General features: G+C 45.3%; 1 protein-coding gene across 4 annotated transcripts in view; it reads right to left on the reverse strand.

Annotated features, from left to right (window-relative positions):
• Positions 1-2637: 2637 nt before the first annotated feature.
• ANO2 (anoctamin 2) overlaps positions 2638-21477 on the reverse strand; it is a 345301-nt gene continuing 326461 nt past the window's right edge. For 2 of the 4 annotated variants that reach the window (XM_066357508.1, XM_066357518.1), the window contains 5 exons: positions 19896-20048; positions 19493-19545; positions 17442-17623; positions 6068-6173; positions 2638-4105 (listed from right to left, as the gene is read on the reverse strand). In XM_066357508.1, coding sequence (XP_066213605.1) covers positions 3833-4105; positions 6068-6173; positions 17442-17623; positions 19493-19545; positions 19896-20048 — 767 coding nt within the window. In that variant the 3' untranslated portion in view covers positions 2638-3832. The remainder of the gene's footprint in view (positions 4106-6067; positions 6174-17441; positions 17624-19492; positions 19546-19895; positions 20049-21477) is intronic. The other 2 variants (XM_066357527.1, XM_066357534.1) reach the window with 1 other exon arrangement.

Raw genomic sequence — 21477 nt, forward strand, 5'->3', positions numbered from 1 at the left:
GATGAATAATAGCAAGTCAGATCATTCTTTGCCACCTCCCTGATTCCAGTTCAGGGTCACGAGTGGCAGGAGCCTATCCTGGCAGCCCAGAGCACAAGGCAGGCGCCCACCCTGTACAGGACGGACTCCCATCCGCAGGGCCACTCACACACCCCCTGCACATTCAGAGCATACCCCCTGGAGCAACTTAAATACACCAGTTAACCTAACAAGCACATCTTCGGGATGTGGGAGGAAATCAGAGTCTCCAGAGAAAACCGGCACAGACATGGTGAGAAGATACAGACTTCACACAGATAGCCGTCCCAGGTGGGGATCAATGTCTTTTCTCTCATCAACATTATAATGAAGTGATATTGGATGAAATGACATTATTTGAGGACCTGCTGTCCACTTAAAACAATTCTGACAGGGTCTCACCTGCAGCTGGGGAATGAGCACTTAATTCCTGAAGGAAACTTGGTGGCGTTTTTAACACCAACTTGTTAAAAAATATATAATATTTTTTTCCCTGAAGGTGAACTCTGGCCAACTAAGGAATGACTATGATGATATAAAAAGACAAGAGTGTTCTTCTAGTTCATTTTTGACTCCCACCCTGCTGAGATGGTTGCCTGGGGGTGGGGGCAAAGCACAAAGTTCTTAGTTACTTGTGGTGGGAGAGGAGGAAAGCTGTGTGGAAACCTGAACATAGTCAGATAAAATCTTCCTTCACCTAGACCTCCCCAGTGTGGCTTGGTCTGCCCTGGTCCCTAGGGTGTGAGCTATGGCCTTCACGGGCTTCCACACCCAATCTGCAATCCATTAGCAAGATGAATGGAGTACAGTGAAAAGGAAGCAAAACGTCCGTCTATACAATGAAAATAAAATGGAACCCTTTCCCTACTTCTAATCCCCTTTACATCACTCTACTTTTTCCCCCATAGCACTTACCGCCTTCTAACACATTGTACAATTTACTTTTATTGTTTAGTACGTGGTTTCTGATTCACCCACAAGAACACAAGCTCCCTGGGGGCCGGAGTCTTCGTCATAGGAGAGTGAGGTAGCTCACGTGCCTACTGACACACAGTAGGTGTTTATTATGTAATTTGGAGTGGATGGACCTAAATTTATGGGATAAAAGGGTTGATGAGAAAAAAAGGTAAGATAATATGTACCACATGATTGTAATGAAAAGTATAGATGTGTTTGAGAGGGCAGGAGAGTCTGGAAGAGAACACAGCAATTGTCAATGTCGATTATAGATTTTGGGATTGTGGATGATTTTACTTCTTCATTGTTTTTTAGATTCTCTAACTCTTTCTTAGTGTGCAAGTTTTACTTCTAGCCTCATGTCAAAATGTTCAACTTAAAAAAGAAGAAGGAAAAGAGGTGGGGTCTCGAACCAGCCATGGGCAGCCAATGGGCTTGGCTGTGGTTCAGTCACTGCACAGTGGGTGCCCTGTGGTGGAGGCACCTCCTGACTGGGGACCATCACGGGTTCCTGGAGACACCAGCCTGCCCACACTGGTAGGAGTCACCAGGGATATTCTCCTTTTTATGGGCCTGGAATCTCCATGTCATTAATGGCCCTTGAAGTGAAATTTTCCTCCTGTTGGCCACTTTAGTCTGCACAGATTAGCAGAAGCCTGTTGCACAGTAATGGGATGTTTTCATACTACTATAGTTTGAATCTAGGCTCAAGTAGCCAGTGTGAACATTAAGGTGTGACATAATTAACATTTATTATGGGATTTCATGTGTATGAATGGCCTGGAACATGAGTGTCCCTTGTTCTTACGAACAGCTGTATCTAAGTCCCGGTATCCTTTTAAAAGGAGGGCCCCCTTTTCAGAGCAAGGGTTGGTGGCAGTGAGATCCTGCATGTGGCCAGGAGGAAATAAGCAGCCAAGGGGAGCAGCAGCAATGGGCAGCCAAGCACCCACAGGTCCCTGCATCACCAGATCTGTTGACATATCAGAACAGCAGCTCTCGTTTCTCCTCTGGAGCGTGGGCTTCCTTGCAGCTTCCAGCCAGGCATCGAGTTGGACCTGTCAGACTGACCTACAAAACTGGGCCAAGTCCAGAGGAAGGGGACTGTGCAACTGGCTTCTGGGCAGCAGGTGGACTTGTACAAGAAAGGTCATGAACGATGTTTGGCCCTTGGTTCCAACTATTCTTGAAAATCTTACCACAAAGCCCTGGGAGGCTGCTACCAATCGATGATGTTTTGCAAGATCGTCTTGGGTTTCAAGTGAATTTGTATAGAAAACAGTAAGTCCTTCACCTCCTGTATTCTCACACTTCCTGTCACTCTTACTTCTTTTGTTTCTCCAAAACTATCTAAAATAGTATACATTCATCAGATATTGCCTGTCTCTCCCCATGACATAAGCTCCATGAAGCAGGGACTCTTTTGTCTTGTGTATCTCTAGTCTGAGAATAATTCCTGGCACATAGTAGGTACTCAACAAATATTGATTGGAAGGAGGGACGGGGAGAAAGAGGGAGAGAGAACCAAAGACAAGGAGAAGCATCTGTATAAAGAATATTTTGATTTATTTTATTATTTGAAATCTGAATCTGCACAAAATGACAGTTAGTTGCATTTAGCTCAAAGCATCCCCATGACATGACTGAAGATAGGCCCGGGTTTGAAACTTTGAAACTCGCCATCAGCTCCAGGGGCCTCAGTAATCAGCCCTGTAACTTAATTTGCACCCACTGAAGCTATGACAGCCCCAGCTGCAAGTGACTCAGGACTTGTTCTCAGGGTGGTGGTGGGAAGGGGAGTGGTGGTCACTTAGGATGGGTGCTAGAACAGGGCCCTGCCTCTGCTTCTGTCACAACCTGCAGCCATCTGAAATGAGAGGGGAGGGCCCCTGAGGAAACGGGAAGCTCATGGTGCTGTCCCTGAACCCCACTGCTTTCCCTGGAGTCTGCCTGCCTGTGCGCATTGGGCAAAGAAATACATGAACAGGAGTTTGCAGTATAGAAAGAAAAATATAGTTTAATATTGAATTGGCCACACGGAGGTGGGGAGCTTAGGCTCTAAAGCAACCAAACTCTCCAACAGAGTACAGGTTACAGATTACATAGGGCAAGTCACAAGACACCGTGGGTCAGGGGTTCAGGGTCGTGCTGGAAGCTGATTGCTCCGAGGTGAAGTACAGGTAATGAATCATTTCTTCAGGTCCTGAGGACAGTTCTGAGTTCTCTTCTAGTGTCCTTCTGTCCAGTCTCATGGGAAAGTAGCCTGAGGGTCATTCCACTGTAGGACTCAGAAACTGAAATATAACTTAGGTGAAGATGTTATCTTTAGCCCGCCAAAGTTCCGGACCTGGTGACCATCATTAGTCAGGTCCTGGCTACTGTCTTCTGCTGCCTCGGCTTGCTGATCATGGGCAGGGTGTGGGGGGAAGGCCTCTGAGGGGTGCGTACATATAGAGAGAAGGATATTATTTCTAGAGAGCTGGGACTTAAAGCTAAACTTAATCAAAATCATAAGGACCCTTGGTTTCAGTGCCTGGGAATCCTGGGGTAGAGACTCAATTTTTTCACTGATACACTCAAAACGGTACCCATCCCCCAAAAGCCTCCTGCTCAAATTAGGACCTAAAAGAAACTTGAGCTTAAAGTTTCTAAAAAGCAGCATAATTTCTCTTCCTTCCTGAGCTCATTCTCTCTCTATTTCACACACACACACACACACACACACACACACACACACACACACACACACACACACACACACACACATACCCCTTTTCAAGGCTCCCTCAGGCCAGATCCCGGCAATCCGTGCGCGCCCGTGCATGGCCTCACTACTCCCCTCGCGCCGGCTGCCTGCTCACACGCTGGTGTGCTGGGAACCGGAGGACGCGAGGCTGCCTGGCTGGCTCTGGCTGGAGGGGGCCGAGCTCGCCGACCGGCTCCTTCTGCTCTGAAGCCCCCCTCCCTGGCTGCTGGGGGCTGGCTCATCTATCAGCTTGAGCTTCTCATGCTCCTCTTTCAGGAAGAAGTCCACCAACAAGCTCTTCTCTTTCTTGATCTGGTCACTGATGTCCGTGGGGATATCTGGGATCATCCAGTCCACAAGGACGCTCAGGAACATCACTAGGTTCTGTCGAAAGTGAGGGACAGGGGTTGAGAGGGGAGGCTTGGCCTGGGAACACTAGTGTAATGCTGTCCACCCACCCCTGCCCATCTGGGTGCTGGTCTCAGCAGCAGGGCCCAGGGCGCAGCAGGGAAGAGCACAGGCCAGGGAGCAGATGCCTCTGTGTTATTCTGGCTCCCCTACTTACTAGTGGGCGATCTTAGCCATTGAGCATAATTGTCCCCTGTTGTCCCTATGTAGAAAGAAAGTGGAACAGCAACAGCACCTACCTCCGGGAGTTGTGTGAGGATTAAATGAGTCCACCCCTCACACACAGCAGGGCTCCATAACCGTTAGCCATTGCTTCTTCCCCTCCCTCCACCCAGCTCACATGTCCTGCTCTGGCTTCCTGGCCTCAAAGCCTCCAGACTCCCTGCCCCAGACCTCCTGGGAAATGGCCATGAGGCGCAATGGCCTCTTCGGCGCTTTCCCTGGACCAGTTGCTTCTCTCTCCTTGTACCTGGTCCTCTGTCCTCTGTATCAGAGATGGACCTTTGCTTTCTGCCCCGAGTCCTAGCCTCAGCCGATCCCACCCACCACTCACAGTCACGCATCCTGCTCTCCATTCCACTCCAGCCACGGGCATCTGGGAGCCCCTGCCTCTTTTGTGCACTCTTGTAGTTGGCTTCCTCCTTCTGTCTGCTAAGCCACACCCCCTCGGTTGTAAATACAGGTAGGATAAGACTGCGTTTCTCAGGGAGTATTCTCTGTTCAAGTGGGTGAATATAGCAGTGCCATCATGGCCCAATAAATGTTTGCTACTTTAATAATCTGGTTTTCATCCATTCCCCAACAACGCCCTACCCAGTGCACTCCCTTCAATTGTGTTCTGTGCCTGACAGTGATGTGCTTATGTGTCTCCCCCTCCCTGAGATAGAGGACAGTGACAAAGCCCAGGATGAGACGACAGAGCACTGCTGTCTTCCATGCTCTCAGCCTCTTCCCAGCTTGACCTTAAACCCTCTGTGATCTTAGGAGCCCAGGGGGAGACTTTGGGAACCAACTGCTGCTTCCAGAAGCTCCTGGCTGCCTTAGGTACTCCAGAGCTCCTTTGAGTTACACCAACTCACAAGGTGAGTGAATGTCACATGTGACATATGGTAAAGTGCCACGACTCCTGCGGCTGGGGCAGCAGGGGGATGTCTGAGCAACTTTTCAAATATATCGCACCATCTCTCCAGAGGAAGAATGGCTGTCTTCTTTAGGTGAAAGACTAGCCGGTGGGCTTCTCCACTTCCTGGGCTGGGGTCAGGGGCAGGATACTTTAGAGCTCTCCAGAGATCTGCATTCAGGGAATACAAAAGCCTGAGGGAGTCCACGAGAAAAGGATCTGGGCTTGCGCTCCGGCCTGGCTGAAAGACGGGCAGGACCCCGAGTGGCAAGGGGGGCCTCGTGCTCAGAGAATCTCGGTGGTGCAACTGGAGCTGCTGCTATTGTTGGAGATAGTAATCACTGGGTTCAAGTTTGCTATTCATCCAGGGATGGCGGGATGGCAGGATGGCTCTGGTGGCCCTTCCACCAGATGTCTCAGGGGCTAACACAGCACAAATAAAGGAGGGAGCCAGCCGAGAGGGCCAGGAGAAAGGTTCAGGTGGCACTGTTTGTCTGCATTCGAGTCGAGACTCTGGTTTCTGCCGTTCTTCCCGCTTCCCTTTGTTGTCTTAGGTTGAAACGGGAACTTATCTCCACTCTGCAACTTACTCCACATCTGTTTTGTAACCTTACTCTGTGTTTTTAGTCTCATTCTGCAAATCCACCAATTCACAGAAGCCCAAGGACAGGAGCACTCACTCCGCCTGCTGTAGGCTAAGGCCCCTGTGTCATACTATGCCATGAAAACCTGGAGATGACAGGCGGGCAAGGAGGCATGGCTGCTTTTATTCCTGAAGCTTGAATTCTAAGTGGCAATTACTCATTTGAGTAACTCACCTGGAAGATTATGACAAAAGCCAGACGGGCAGACAGGATAGACCAGTACTGTTTGGAGAACTCATATGGGTTCGGGGCCCAAGGCGGCTCTCGGTAATCCTTAAACCTGTCCAAAGAGAAATGTGGTGTTAAGGTTGAGACGAAATGGAGGAGATGGGGTACAACTATTGGGAAAACCTCAGGAGTCAAAGCAGCAGGTAAGCCCTTGGCTTTCTGACGTGGTTACTAGGGGGTAGGAGGAAGGAATCCATGGCTCAACCGACAGGTGTCCGTGGAATAAAAAGACCAAAGTCTAAAAAAGTCCAGGTCAGACTAGAAATGTCTTTTTCCCAAAAGCTTCCTCTGGTGTCTGGATTCTCCTTCCAGGGGAGTCCAGAAATCATGAGAGGACCCCAGGACAGTGAATCTGCCTTGGTTTCCACTAGCTTATGGCTCTGAAGGGGGAAATGAGACCCCCAAACCCTGATCTCATACAGTTCTTTGCAGCCTGTGGACTCAGTGAAGACACAGGTACCCACAGACAATCTCGGGCTTCATGCCCAGGCATTTGCTTCGGGACTATGGCCTTGAGAAGGGCTGGCCTCCCTTGGTGACTGCATTCTTGTACCCAAAGGAAAGTGACTGTGACTAAGCTGAAGGCTGAGTGATTTAGTGGGCCAGGGCTGATGGTAATAGTCACTGTTGGTCAGTATCATCCTCTTTCATTGGCCATCTTAATAAGTGGTCCATGTAGCTTAAGAAACAAAATGTCAGTGGCCTAACATGAACTCATGCCTCTTTTTCAGACCCATGGAGAGGTCCAGGGCTGTTCTTCACCATTGCTTTTTATTTTTACCAGCATCCTGGGATGCTATATGTTAAAAATGGCTCATTTTCTCAGACTCACTTTTTTCTAAGCCTGGGAAAATGACAAAAGTCACTACCAGAAGAATTATGAACCTTCAAGAAACTGTTTCCTCCATGGCAGTCAACAAAGCTTTGATGCTCAGTAAAATCAAAGCAAGCGCTAGGTTGGAGGAAGAGGTGGGCAGCATTGGGTCATAATGCAAGGTGCCTGTCGAGTGCGGACTCTGTCTGAGGAGGGAAATGGGCAGTATGTGTCCATCCCCGAGCAAAGGACCTTCTGGAAGTTTTCTCATTTAATCTTCACAACAGCATCCTCAGGCAGGCATCGGAATCTCCACGTAACACAGGTCATAACTGAGGCTCAGAGAAGTTCAAGTACTTGACCAAGGTCTCATGGCCAGCAAGAGGTGGAGTCAAGACAAGAATCTAAGTCCAATCCTGGAGCATGGAAGCTGCCAGTTCGATTCCTTAGTCAGGGCACAAACAGGAGGAGCTTGATGTTCCTGTCTCTCTCCCTGACTCTCTGTCTCTCAAAAATAAATAAATAAATAAATAAATAAATAAATAAATAAATAAATAAAGGAAAAAGATAATCCAAGTCTGGCTGAATTCAGGCTTTTCTGCTATCTTCATAGAGTACCCTTCCACCAGCAGCAGTGGGGGTAGGGAACTCAGAACGGGTGCTCTCTGTAGCTTCCCCTACCCTGAATGCACCAGCTGTTCTGAAAGATGCATGTCAAAGCATGGTGACTTCTAATCACCCAAGGAGAGATGAGGGAAGAAGAGAGAGAAAAAAAAAAAAAAACCCTGAAAAAATATGCACACGAAAAGGTAGAAAAAAGCCTAGCAACAGAGTCAGCAATGGAAAGAGACAAACTGAGAAGTGGACACTGAGCATTCGACGAAGGCTGGGCAAGAGGCCAGGAGCTGCCCCCTCCCCACTCAACTCCCCTTCTCCCAACAGCTGATCACAGCTGTTGCAGGCCTGGTTTGACATTTGGATGAAAAGCAAAGCTGACTGCAGCCCAACAAAACACCCCGGCATTCATCACATCCATCCGTGGCTGAGGACAGAAACACGGCCAGCTCCAATTATGCTTGCTAATGGGAGAAAGTGAGAGCGTGGCTAAAGGAATAAGGACATCTTGGGGTGGGAAAAACTCAGGCTCCCCAGCCTCCTGCTGCCGCCCAAAGGACCCCATGGCAGAATGGAACTGATCCTACATTTTCTTCTCAAGACCTCTGAAGAGGGGTGTTACACACACACCCACTCCTTACCACAGGGAAATACTTCCCCAGGTCTAGCCCGATCCTTCTTTCTGCAGTCAGAGTCTGTTTCTCTTGTTCTCTAGCTCCATCTATGAAGGAACAGATGTTCACTGACCTCAGTATGAGAGTCACTGCTCACCCTGCCTTTTTCCAGTCTGGAAAGAATCCATAAATAATCGAATTCTGGTCCCACCTCTGCTACTAACTCACCACAGCTTTTGAAAATGTCACTTTGCCCTCCCTGAGTGTCCAAAACATGTTTTGAATCTAACAGGCACATTCATATAATCAAGGATCTGGGGAAAGATTAACATGTAGATATGTCCAGAAAGCTCTACTTGAAATACACCTAGACCAGTGAGCTAAGGGAGCTCTGTTAGGAACAACAGGACAAGCTATCCATGGAAAAGAACAATATGCGATTTAATAAATTATACATCTGTTCACATTTCTCTTCCCAAAGCTAACTTTTTAAAAACTGACTTACAGTTTAAGAAATACAGTTTGAACTAATGCGCACATAAATATGCCACTGAAATGAAAATTACACATACTTACTCTTGCTGTGTGCAATAATGCACTGATATTTTTCTATTCTGTTCTGTTCTGTTCCATTCCATTCCATTCAAATTTGTTCCATCCTATCTTATCCTATTCTATTCTTTAAAATGATGATGACTCACTAAATTGATTTCATAACTCAATAATGAACCATGACTCATAAAACTGATTCTAGTAAGCTTCTACCACCAAGTAAACAACTAATCGTTATTTAGATTCTAATATACATGCAGATTTCATAATTTAAAAATAACTTTTTCCTAAGATGTTAAGCTTATCAAATGTTGTGACTAAGTAACAAGAAGGCACTAATTAAACAAGAGATAATTAGCTTTAAGACTGGAAATGTCCACAAAGAACAAAATGGTTAACAGACTTAATTGTGTCCACTATGGTGACGGTTAAATGTTTTGTCTGTTTCGCTTCTAAGCCCATGGCACAGAATTGGCAAAAGCTTGGGCTTTGCAGTCAGGTGTCTTGATGTCATCTCTACCACTTTAGTTCGATACCCTCTGTGAAGTGACCTAACTAACACTCTGATGGCCAAGACTGTCTATGAAATGGGCTTCAATTTTCTCCTTCTCACAGAGTTGTAATGAAGATGAAATGTCAGAGAAGGGCACTCAGCACTCCACCTGATCTGTCAGAAATATACACCCAGTAAACAGTAGTTATTCTTTCTCCTTGACTGAAAGGAACTTATGAAAGACACCCTTTCTGTTAAAAGAGGACAGAGCACATACACCTTTGCTACCAGTTCCTCCTGGCTTTCTAGGAGGATGTCTGAATACTCAATCACAGATGCTCCAAGTTTCCCATGACACTGCTATGAATCAAAGAGTCAGCCAACGCTACAACTGCAAGGGGCTTCTCTCAGGATCTATGTCCCTGATAATGTAGGCTAGCCTCAGGCTGCTGGGAATTAACTTCTGCTCCATTCCCATCAGCTCAAGTGCTTTCTGAAACCAGACCCTTTCCCCTGGTTTAGGGAGCTTGGTTCTCCTATAGTCCCATTGGACAGCCAAGCACTGGGTGACCCATATCTGGTCGCTTCCTGCATCCGCCGCCTGGGATTTAAGCCCAGGGATATAATTTTAGGAACTGTAGATCTCGCCCTCACCCCTCCAGTCCTCCTTTATTTTCTCTGAGACTTAACATTAATTTTGAGTTCTCTTTAGTTTTTTAATTAGAAGTTTAGTTTTTTTTTTAATAAGAAGAGCCTTTCAAATGAAACAACTATAGTGTCTAAAAAAGCAAGTGAATGCTCAGAGTGGTTATGTCACTAATATAAGTGATCCTGAGGAAGTTGTTTCACTGGGACCTCAGCCTTCTAATCCACAAAGTGAAGCTAAGACGTGTGTCTCAGAGTACACAAATGGCATGCTCTCCAGCTCTCGCCATACCACGAATAAACAAATACATGTGTATATGTGTGTTCATTGAACATTAAAGAAAGACAGGGAGAACTAAATGAGATAACACATGTGAATGCAATTTCTGGAGACTTCCACTAAACATGGACACAATGGTTTCTTCTGGGGGAAAATCACTGGGGTTGGGGTTGAGAAGAGAGTCTTCTCCTTATATTTATATGAAAATATAATATAATTGGTAAGTATAAATATAATTAAATAAATAACATTAATTATATATAAGTTATATATGTATTATATATGCTACATGCATATAACATACATACATGTATGTATACACACAGAAATTACATATATATACATACTTGCAGAATTAGAAGGTGGAGAAGAGAGTTTCATAAATATACATATATACAGAGAGAATTACTCTTATAATAAAATTAAGTTCATAATTTCAAAAGAAGAATATAATTAGTAGCAATATTCAGTTGATACAAACACATTTTTATACTAAACTTTCAGGAGCAAAATTTTAGTGTTAACTGAGACAGACTCACATAGAGTAAGTGAAACTGGTACAAAAATCAACATTATATTTTAGCTTTAAGATTACATTAATATTTTACCTAAATCTAACAACTAAGAAAAATTGCACTGACTGAGTGGAATTTATGTATTACTTAAAGATATAAGGTTCCCATGAACTCAAAATATATTACATTATTATAAAACAAACCTATGAAACAATACTTTAAAAGTTCTGTGAGTCATTTTATGTGAATGCATGGAACAATGTCTGAGAAAAATTCACACAAATGTATCGCCTTGGTCACTGTTGGGAGGATGCCTGGATCAGGCAAGGGTTATGGTGGAGGTGGCACAGAGTCAGAGAGATTGCCTGTAACATTTAGAATTATTACAGGAATCGGTTAATATGTTGCATGTCTCACTCAACTATTATTTTTTTAAAGCAGAAAAGAATCTTTGAAGATTATTTATTCCAAGTCCTCATTTTCACAGATGAGGAAACTGAGATGTGGAGAGAAAAGAAAGACTCCTGGCTCCAATGTCCCCCTCCCATCCTTATTTGCAGCGATGACTAGTGACAGTGACATCTGCCACACCGCATCACAATACTAAATCTCTGTGGGCCAGGAAGGGTGCCTAAATAACACACCAAGGAGTCAGTCATCAACAACCTGTAATTTTTTTTTAATGAGTTTTCAGTATATTACGAATCAGTTAGTAAATGCACTTCTCAACTTCAAGCAGTGGTATGTAAAAAATGTCTTAATAGTCCCAGTGGAAATTAATGTTATATTAATGCTGAACACAATTACGTACACTATTTTCATGCCATCTGAGCTACTTAAAACTGCCTTCTGAAATTGGCCTTTAACAAGGGAAAACAGTACAGCCAATTAGGAACTAATGAGAACCATGTCAATGTAGTGGTTGATAAAGATCACGAGAGGCAAACCCCAGAAAAGCTGACTTTTACCTCTGGTTTCAGCAAGAAGCAGACGAGAGGCAGCCATGGGCTGGAGGGAAATTCACCTCTTCCAAGACTTTTATGGGACCTCGGGACATGAAAGGACTTGGCCATGCGGAAAAACCCCACTGGAGCCACCCAAGAATGCCGTTTCTTCAGGCTCAGCACCTCCAAACTGACCATTGGGTTGACCAGGCCGGGTCGGCGCCTCCAGCTTGGGGACCCAGAACCCTCTCCAGGCCCTGCCCTGCTGATCTCTCTGCTCCCTTCCAGCTGAGCCGGGAGCCCAAGCCATCACTCATCCTCCAGGACACAGTGGTCCTTCGATCTTGTCAAATGGCCACTAATCATGCCTGCAGGTTGACGTCACAGGACTGAGAAGCCCTGCCAGAGCCGTTAGATGGCTGAGGCCAACGCTGCTCCAAAAATGCTGGGAATGCATCTCAAATGAGCAGCCGGAGACTTGCCTTAACTTTTATTGCTATTTTTAAGATACCTCTTCCCTGGCAAAGCTAAGTTGGAGCCAGAGACCTGTTTTATTTGACCACATTTATCTTCAGAGGTCACTGAAAGCTAAGAATAAGAAGGGTCACTGAGTTCCCAACTCTATTTGCCAGAAAATCAGGGCCAAGGAAGTGGTTTTAAATGCTGGCTTTGGGGCTAGCTACAGAAGGAGGAGTTTTAACAAGATGATTTCTCTGGTACCTTTCAGTTACAAAAATGAGTATATAATTCTCAAGGTCTCTCTCTCTCTCTCTCTCTATCTCTATCTCTCATGGAATCCCTCCGCATTCCCAATCTTCCTCTGTCTCTGTCTCTCCCTCTCTATACTTTATTTCTATTTCTTTGTCACTGATAATTCCTACCTTACAAAGACATCAGCAGGTTGTGCCTCAACTTTCTAAATCTCCAAAGAATTTGATGACCCAGACAAGTTCCGACAACATGTGTTGATTAGAACCCATCTGAGTAGAGGTTTCTATCAACAACTCCTATCCACCTAGGAAAGGTAGCCTGCAAAATACACCTATTTGATAGGGTCTGTCCAGATCAGGGTCCCCAAACTACGGCCCGCGGGCACATGCGGCCCTCTGAGGCCACTTATCCGGCCCCCGCTGCACTTCCAGAAGGGGCACCTCTTTCATTGGTAGTCAGTGAGAGGAGCACATTGACCATCTCATTAGCCAAAAGCAGGCCCATAGTTCCTATTGAAATACTGGTCAGTTTGTTGATTTAAATTTACTTGTTCTTTATTTTAAATATTGTATTTGTCCCCGTTTTGTTTTTTTACTTTAAAATAAGATATGTGCAGTGTGCATAGAGATTTGTTCATAGTTTTTTTTATAGTCCGGCCCTCCAACGGTCTGAGGGACAGTGAACTGGCCCATTGTGTAAAAAGTTTGGGGACCCCTGGTCTAGATGATATGTGACCCTGTTCTCTAGACTTCTGCACAGGCATTTTTTTTTCTTTTTTCTTTTTAAAGAGAGAGAGAAAGAGAGAGAGAGAGAGAGAGAGTCAGAAAGAGGGACAGACAGATAGGAAGGGAGAGAGATGAGAAGCATCAATTCTTTGTTGCAGCTCCTTAGTTGTTCATCGGCTGTGTTCTCATATATGCCTTGACTGGGAGGCTATAACAGAGTGAGTGAACCCTTGCTCAAGCCAGTGACCTTGGGCTCAAGCCAGCGACCTTGAGCTTCAAGCCAGTGACCTTTGGGCTCAAGCCAGTGACCATGGGATCATGTCTATGATCCCATGTTCAAGCTGGTAACCCCGTGCTCAAGCCAGATGAACCCACACTCAAGCCGGCGAGCTCTGGGTCTCAAACCTGGGTCCTCCGCATCCCAGTCTGTCTGACGCTCTATCCACTGTGCCACTGCCTAGTCAGGCTGCACACACTTTATTTTTAATGTAACCCACTGGTCTTCACATTGTGGTCAGAAGAAACACCAAGGAAAAGTTTGAGCTCATCACTGTTCCCTCAAATCCCCTCAGTGATTCCGTGCTGTCCTAAGAGGTGTCCTCATACCTGCGAATGAACAGCATGCTCTCCTTGGTCTGGCTTCTGTGCCTTCTCCCAGTCTCCTCTCTCATAGCTGACCTCTCACTCCAGCCCCAACCACTGAGCACAAACTCGCCCCTCTACCAGAAAGACACTCCTGTCCTTGGACCTCCCTCTCCACTGGACACCCACTTTACCTTCCAGCATTGGTCTTCCCACCCTACTCACTGCCCAGGCCAGCTGAGAGTGGAAATGAGAGGTTTCAACAATATGATTTCTCTGGTCATTCTGTACTACTCATTCTTTAGGTCCCACCTCCTTATGGCTTCCCCCGACACTTCAGTCTGACAAGGCACATGGCCTCTGTCCTTGGGGCTCTCAGAGCTCTTTATGATGACATTATTGTAAGTGATTAAAGCTATATTTAATTGCTTATTCATTTACTCATGTCCTCTATCTGGACTCTCGAAGGAGGCACTGTGTCTTATTCCCTATCATATAACCATTGCCAAGCTTATACTAAGGTCTCAAAGCCAGTCGCATTAGTGAACCTATAATTCTCACTGGTACTGAACAAGGAAAACAATAATCAGATGCTCCAAAAATCATTTTGGTTTGATTCTGGAATGATCTATTATCTGTGAATAAATTTTCTTGACAGAAATGTAGAATGTACTTCCTATGCATGCATCCATAATAATTCTGCCACTCAGTCTATTTTTCAAATGGGCCATAGATAAGCCACAATCCAATCTATTTGCATGGAAACAATGGAGAAAAGTGTTACCAGGATTTTATAACTGGCCGGAAAATTCAGTGATACAAGAAAGCGCAATCTGATCCATGTGTCCTAATAGCTGACGTCCCGGGCCTGTTTGTTTTAGCTGAGTGGTATCCATTCACCTTGAGGAGTTTTAACACGATGATTTCCTTCTCACAAGGGAACTACCTCCAACTCAGAGGTCATGTGCTTCAGAGGTGATTTCACCCCTAAACCGCACCCCAATGGCCTTGGACAACATCACATTTCTCTGTCATAGTGATTGGTTCTGGGGAGGGCATGCATACTGATTCTTGTCAATGAGCTGCAATGACACGTTTGCTGGGGTCACTGGGAAAGGGGTATGGGCTTTTATCCTGCTGGCTCTAGCTGCTAGCAGTCATACAGATCTTCAAACTTTTGTCAACATCAATTGAAAGACTTGGAAGATAAAGATTCAGTTGGAGCAGACTTGATTGAATCAAACCTTTCCTAAAATTAGGCCTTTCCTCATACTGAAAGTATTTAAAGTCCCTTTGTGTCTAAGGTACTTTAGGCCACTGATACATCTAGAAAGCATATTCAGTTGTGTAACTGGGTGACCTGATAGCCAGGGGCAAGATCAGAGCATCTCACTGCTCTGGACACACATGTGCTTCTAGACTAACTGATAAAGCAGACACTGTTAACCTTGCCTCCCCACACGTAGGTCAGTGGTGTTGTTCCCCCACTGCACACAGGGGTGGAGGCTTGTGTTCTTGGATAGATATGAACTTTAGTTCAGGACCTGTCACTAGAAATCACTATAATCTTGGAGAGCTCTTCAATTTTCTGAGCCTCGGTTTCTTTATATATAGAAGGAGGAGTTTTAACAAGATGATTTCTCTGGTACCTTTCAGTTACAAAAAATGAGTATATAATTCTCACTTTTCAGTGTTCACTTATTTAATGTCAACCCAAAAACTGATTCCATGGGCTGTGCTGGAGCAGATCTAGATGCTACCAGATAAGGCTGAGAGCTGGTACAGACCCTCCCTGAGCAGTAGAATTGTGTCTATCGGATCCACAGACCAAAATCCAGCACCATGGACAGTCTGGCACTTCAGACACACAGAGGACTGGACCCTGGGAGTTCATCCTCTGGTAGCAAAACTGCCTGCAGATGACCTTAGTCTAACAGCTAGTCTTCACAACGCCAGATGTGAAAATTCCTGAAACACCGAGGCTGATTGTTATCTACTCTATTAATAAATTTACTCATCTAGCCTTAGATCTGGTCCCTGATTTTGAGTCTTTTCTTGGTTGGCTAGAGTTGAACCTTAAACTTATTTTTCCAGGTTCCAGAATACCTTTCTATTTAAATCAGAATTTAGTAAGGTTGTTTAACTCAGGCACCTGGATTGGGAGACAAATTTGTTTTCTTTCTTTTGTGGTCTCAGACTGTGAACCTGAACTTCAGCAGCCGTCTTACCAATGGCTGATCTTGAACACCAAGGTGTCCCAAGTGGGAAAGTGTGACAGACAGGGAAAGGGTCATGGCTGCTACAAACACAGCTGAAACACTGCTTCTTTGATGAAGTCATTGACAGCTTTTACATCAGACACCACTGGGGATGGTCTGAGCAAGCTCTATATTTTCCTAACAATACCTTTCCTAGGTTTTTATTTTTGTTGTAGTTATTGTTCTGGGTTTTTAATTTAATTTTTTTATTTATGAGGTGTAATCTTTTATTAAGTCCTTCATGGGGACTATCATTTCACCAGGGTACAAAAATGTTAAAGAATTTAGTCCCTTCTAATCTTTTTCTCTTTATTTTCCCTTTTTGGGTAAATAGTGGAGAGTTTTCTGGGGGTTTTTTTGTTTGTTTTTTTGTCTTTTTGTTTGTTTGGTTTCAATGATCCCTGTGTTGATGGTTTTTAATCATAACTCTAACCTGGACTTCTCTGAAATTTCAGCTTAGTGTATCTAGAAGTTAAGTAAACATTTCCCCTTAGACATCTTCCCATTATTTTCAATACAATATGATTGAAATCAAATTCATCATAAGAACTATAAAATTAGGTTCACTTAGCATCTTCCCCATCTCTCTCAATGGACAATAAATTTCCTAGTCCTCTGACTTTAGTCCAAACTTTGGAGATATTCTTGACTCACACGCTCTGTGTCTTACCACCAACTTTGTAATATGTTAATAAAATAGCTCGTCTTCTCTGTTCCTCCTCCAGCACCCTGGTCTGCGCCCACCATGGCTCGTGTCAGTGATGCAGCTCACCTGCTCTCCCTCAGTTCCGTCAGTTCTTGTTCATCTTCCTTTCTAAGACCAGGTTAATTTTCCTAAGCCTGCCCTTTACCCTACCATTCCTTGGCAGCAAAAAGGTCAATCTCTTCTTATTACTTTACATTAAAATTATTATAAGATTTTAAAATTCCCCATTAACTACTTTATTCTATCCAAGTTTAACAATAGTTTTGACTTGTATTATCTTAAGAGTGTCTAATATATTATATTTCCTATATTATTCCCTATTATTATCTCTTAAGCTTTCTCTTTGCTAACTACATCACCTAGCCCCCAAGTGTTTACCTGATATTGCGGATTCATCCCCAGCCCATGACTTTGCCCACGTTGACTCCCCATCTGGGATATTCTCTTTCTGTCCCAGAATTCCTCTTGGCCCCTCCAGGAAGCCTACTCTCTCCATTCTAGCCAACATTGATTTTCCTCTCCTCTGAATACCCACAATATTTATGGTCCAAACTAGATATAATCACTGAATAACTTGCTATTTCTTATCTATTCTGGCTGTTTTCTTCTCAACCAGACTATAAATCCCTTGATGAAGAGGCTATATACTTCCCTAGAGAAGAGGCTATATACTTCTTTGTCTGCTCACAGTGTCTAGCAAAAGTCACTCAATAAGTATTTGTTGATTCATGGAAATTGACTTATAGTCTTTGGGGGTGGGTAGGAGACAGTGGGAAAGAAGAATGATTAAGTCTAGGCCATCCAGATAGTTACTTGCATCTACCATTTCAGGTCCTCTGCTTCCCCCTTCCTCATGATTACCTTACCTGCAGAACTGAACCTCCTGGTCAAACTGTGAGTTTTCGGGTTGCGTCCCCTCCTTCAGCTGGCTGACGTTGAAAAAGGAAAGGGTATGGTTGACAAAGCCATGCAGAGTCCCGTTGTGACTGTAGAAGTACTGGTACACAAGGCGGGGGATGAAGTCGGAGGTGATGGCAATGACAAACGCCTGAGGAACAGAACCACAAGCACTTGCGGAGAGGTCAGGATGGATGCTGTTCAGGTGGCACAGGGTCCACCTGGCTGATAAACTGTCCCCTTTTGAGTTCCCCATCCAGAAGTGCTGCTCTATTGATATGGAAGTCCTTATTTCTGAGCTCACATAGCTGACTCACCTGGCTTTTCCATCTTTGATATGTGTAAGTAAATCCACAAAATAGTGGCTGTTAAGGGAGGAAATTACAACCACTTATAGCAAAGGATGCAAAGCTATTTTGGACTATTTGGTCCTGGAGGGAATAAATCAAATCTGAGATATTTGGTACTGGCCAAGCTAAAGCAGAATGAAAGATTTCTGAGAAAATTATCTATAGTGTTGAGAGTGCCACTTAGGGACAATAGGTGGAACCTTGAATGACCAGGTACATCTGCCCCTGAGTGACACCAGAAAGCCAAGAATACCAAAGATATGGTTCCACAATTTGTTTTACTTAGGAAAAGTAAGACACAGAGGGGGAATGAGTAGATCCTTCTGCATGGCACCACACACACCCAACATCAGGGCTGGCATATCTAAGCACTCTATAAATGTCTACGGAGCAAAGCAAACGACAAATGAATGATTACATGTTTGAATGTGGAAGTGCTTTCTGCAAAGAAAATCTTAAATCTTTTTGGCAAGTGCTTATATTATATTGCATGCCAACAATTAAAGCCCTTTATAAAAATGTAGTTTAGGTATTGTTTTCTAAATGTATATATGAGTGTGGATGGCCATAACCATATTTGAGAATGAGTAACATGCTCATAATAAGCACAGCTGCAACTACTGAGCACTGGCTCCCTGCGCTTTCATCATTCCATTTAACTTCCACAGTGATCCTACTGGGTGGGTCCTTGTAGTCCTTCCCATTTTTACAAAGGAGTGAAAAGTCTTAGAGAGGCTAGGGAAGTCTAACTTCTTTCCTTCTACTGTACAGATGGAAAGTGCTTAGTGCTCAGAGACTCTTTCATAAACACAACTCCAAAGTAGCTATTGATCTATTTTCCAAATTGCACCTTAGTTCTCAAAATGTGTGTTTCCTATATCAGACATTCAACATGCAATGGGCTGATTCTCGCTGCCTCCCCTCACACCTCTCCAGCCATTTCGTATGTTCTTAATAGGGAACCGGGTCATAGCTAGAAGCAGCATTTCTCTCTCCAAGGAAAACGGGCTGTGTTCACTGAGCTGGCTGATATCTTCTTGGGAGATGGAAGAGGAGACCCTGCCTGGCCACCCTCTGTACAGAAGGCAGAAGCAAAAGGAGCTGCTGGCTTGGGCCCAGCAGGAATTCCTTTGAAATGTGGACATGTCTGCCAAGGCCGTTAAGGAGATCACAACAGGTAGGACCCCTCTTCTTCCATGTCCTCTCTTCACCTACGCAGTGCCAGAGTCCGTGGGGATAATTAAGACTTCACATTGACAACCTGGAGGAACTGTCATTAGGAATTGCAGCCTGGGCAGTGCTCCAGGTATTGTTTAGCTCAGGAGTAGAAAAGAAAGGAAAGCGATAGAGAGATACATGAAATTCTTTCCTTGTTTTTCTTGGCTCTGAGCAAAGATCTGATTGTGACTCTTAAGAAGTTTTGCGTTCTGGTCGGTAATTATCCCTCTTTCTCTTAGCAAAATTAACAGTGAAGTGGCATAGTGCTGGCAATAGCAAGATAAGTTAGAAGGCTTGTATGTGCTATTAATATTAACCAGGGGGCTGTCTTAAATAAAGCTCCAAGTGGAAAAGGCTGAGAGGTAACAGGGCTAGGGTCCTGCTTGGAAGACCTCAGCTACCCAGGAAAGCCCTTCCCACTGAGCTAGGGTCCCATGACTATTCGCACTTACATTGCTGATAACAGAGAACTTGCCGATTCCGGAGAGAATGTCAAACCAAATTCCTGTAAGACAGAAATGAGGGTGTCTGGCTCACTCCTGCCGTGGCCCAGTGGTGACAACCTTGCAGCTCTGGATGATGCTCTGCAGGCATGTTACTAGGGAAGGTTTGCTGGGCCCCCCAGGAGCAGGCTTGTCTGGAGAGGCTGAGGTACTGCCCTGTCTAGAAACCAGGGGGACAGCTGGGGGAGGGTAACATAGCCTCTGAAGGCCTCCCAGCGCCTGAAGATCTGAGGATGAGGAGCTCACGGGGGAGGAGGGGGAGACAAGGGTTTCCCCAGCCCTGTGTATTTCTGACAGTGTGTGTGTGTGTGGGCGGGATGGGTCTTCTACCACCTCCAAGCAGGGGACATACCAATATCTTTGGTTCTCACAGCATCTGGCCGTCTCAGCTCTGTGACAAACTTCTTCGCATCCAGCCGCACTTCAATGACATTGTTGAGGAGGGCAAACACAGGTGCCAGAGGAAAGGAGGCCACAAAGAGGGTGACAAAGCCAAACTGGATGACTGAAAGAGAGCACAAGCATGAGCAGCTTCCCCAGGAAGAAACAGGACTAAGATCAATTCTGCCTTGTGGCTTATGGCCCCGCCCCCTAGTCATGGGTATCCCTTCCCCCATCCCTGCAGGCCTACCGGGGCGATGCCACCACTTGGGAGCAAAGCGTTGTGCTAGGCACAGTTAGGAGCCAAGAGAAACAGAAAAGTCTTGACTCTTTCCTTGCCATCACCCTTTTATCTCCAGTCACTAATCCTGGTCACCTAATCAGAGGTTGACAAACGTTTTCAGCAAAGGTCCAGAGAGGAAGCGTTTTTTGCATTTGCAAGCCATCTGGTCTTGTCACAATGAATCAACTCTGCCATTGCAGGAAGGACGCAGCTAGAGACAAAACGTAGACAAACGGGCTTGGTTGTGTTCCAACAAAACTTTATTTACAAAAGCGACAGAAAAGTGGGCTGGACTTAGCCTGTGGGCCACGGTTTTCCTACCCCTGATGGAACTTAAAAAAAAAAAAAAAAAAAATCATCCCCCAAATTTGGCCTCTTCTTTCGGTATCCAGTCACTGCCTTTATTTAGACAGTGTATTCATTCATCTCACATTTATTGAGAGTTCACTGAATGTCAGGCACCGTGCCAAGTATTTAAGGAGGCAAAGGTCTGCTTCTGCCTGCAAGGAGCTGGGTGTAAGCAGAAAAGAGAAATGTACACAAAGACGTGCGGCACGATTTTATGTGTGCCGAGGGAGAAAGAAGAATGTGCCGGAGACAGTGGAGCGACGGAGGAGGGACAGCGCGAGCCTGCTCAGCGAGGGCGCTAAGGAAAGATTGTATCGAAGACCCACGCCTAGTCCTGAAGATGGGCCTGTAGTTCTAGCAAGGCTGGATCAAAGAGAGCATTCCAAACCATAAAAGCAGTGAGAAAACCACGTGGAGGCACCTGCGCCCAGCAGACGGCTGTTCGGAGGCCAGGCCCTCATTGCCACCCGGACAACTGCAACCGCCGCCTCGCTGGCATCCCTGGCCCAATCTTCCCTGCTTCTGCAGTCTCCTCAGTCCTGATTCTGTCACTTCCCTAGGCATAAAAATTTCTGCTGGCTCCCTCTATTTAGTGGGTATAATCCAAATTCTTTATCTTGGGTCACAGGTACTTTACAGCCTGTTCCTGACCTGCCTCTCTAGCCCTGTCTCCCAATGTCTCCCCTCCAACCATCACACTTCTGTCCTCCAGCACTTGAACTTCTGGCCCTCCTGATTTCCCCTGAACACAGTAAGTCCCTCCAGTCCTTTGTGCACAGTGAGCTCTCATTCCTCAGCTAACCCACTCCTATGGGTTCCCAAGACCACTCAAACGCCATCTCCTTGGGGAGCCGGTTACCTCCTCCTCTGCCTCCCGCCACCCTTCGTGCATGCCTGCTGCAGCCGCCACTCTGTACTGTTG

The sequence above is a fragment of the Saccopteryx leptura genome, chromosome 1 (assembly GCF_036850995.1).
Source record: "Saccopteryx leptura isolate mSacLep1 chromosome 1, mSacLep1_pri_phased_curated, whole genome shotgun sequence".
Classification (NCBI taxonomy): domain Eukaryota; kingdom Metazoa; phylum Chordata; class Mammalia; order Chiroptera; family Emballonuridae; genus Saccopteryx; species Saccopteryx leptura.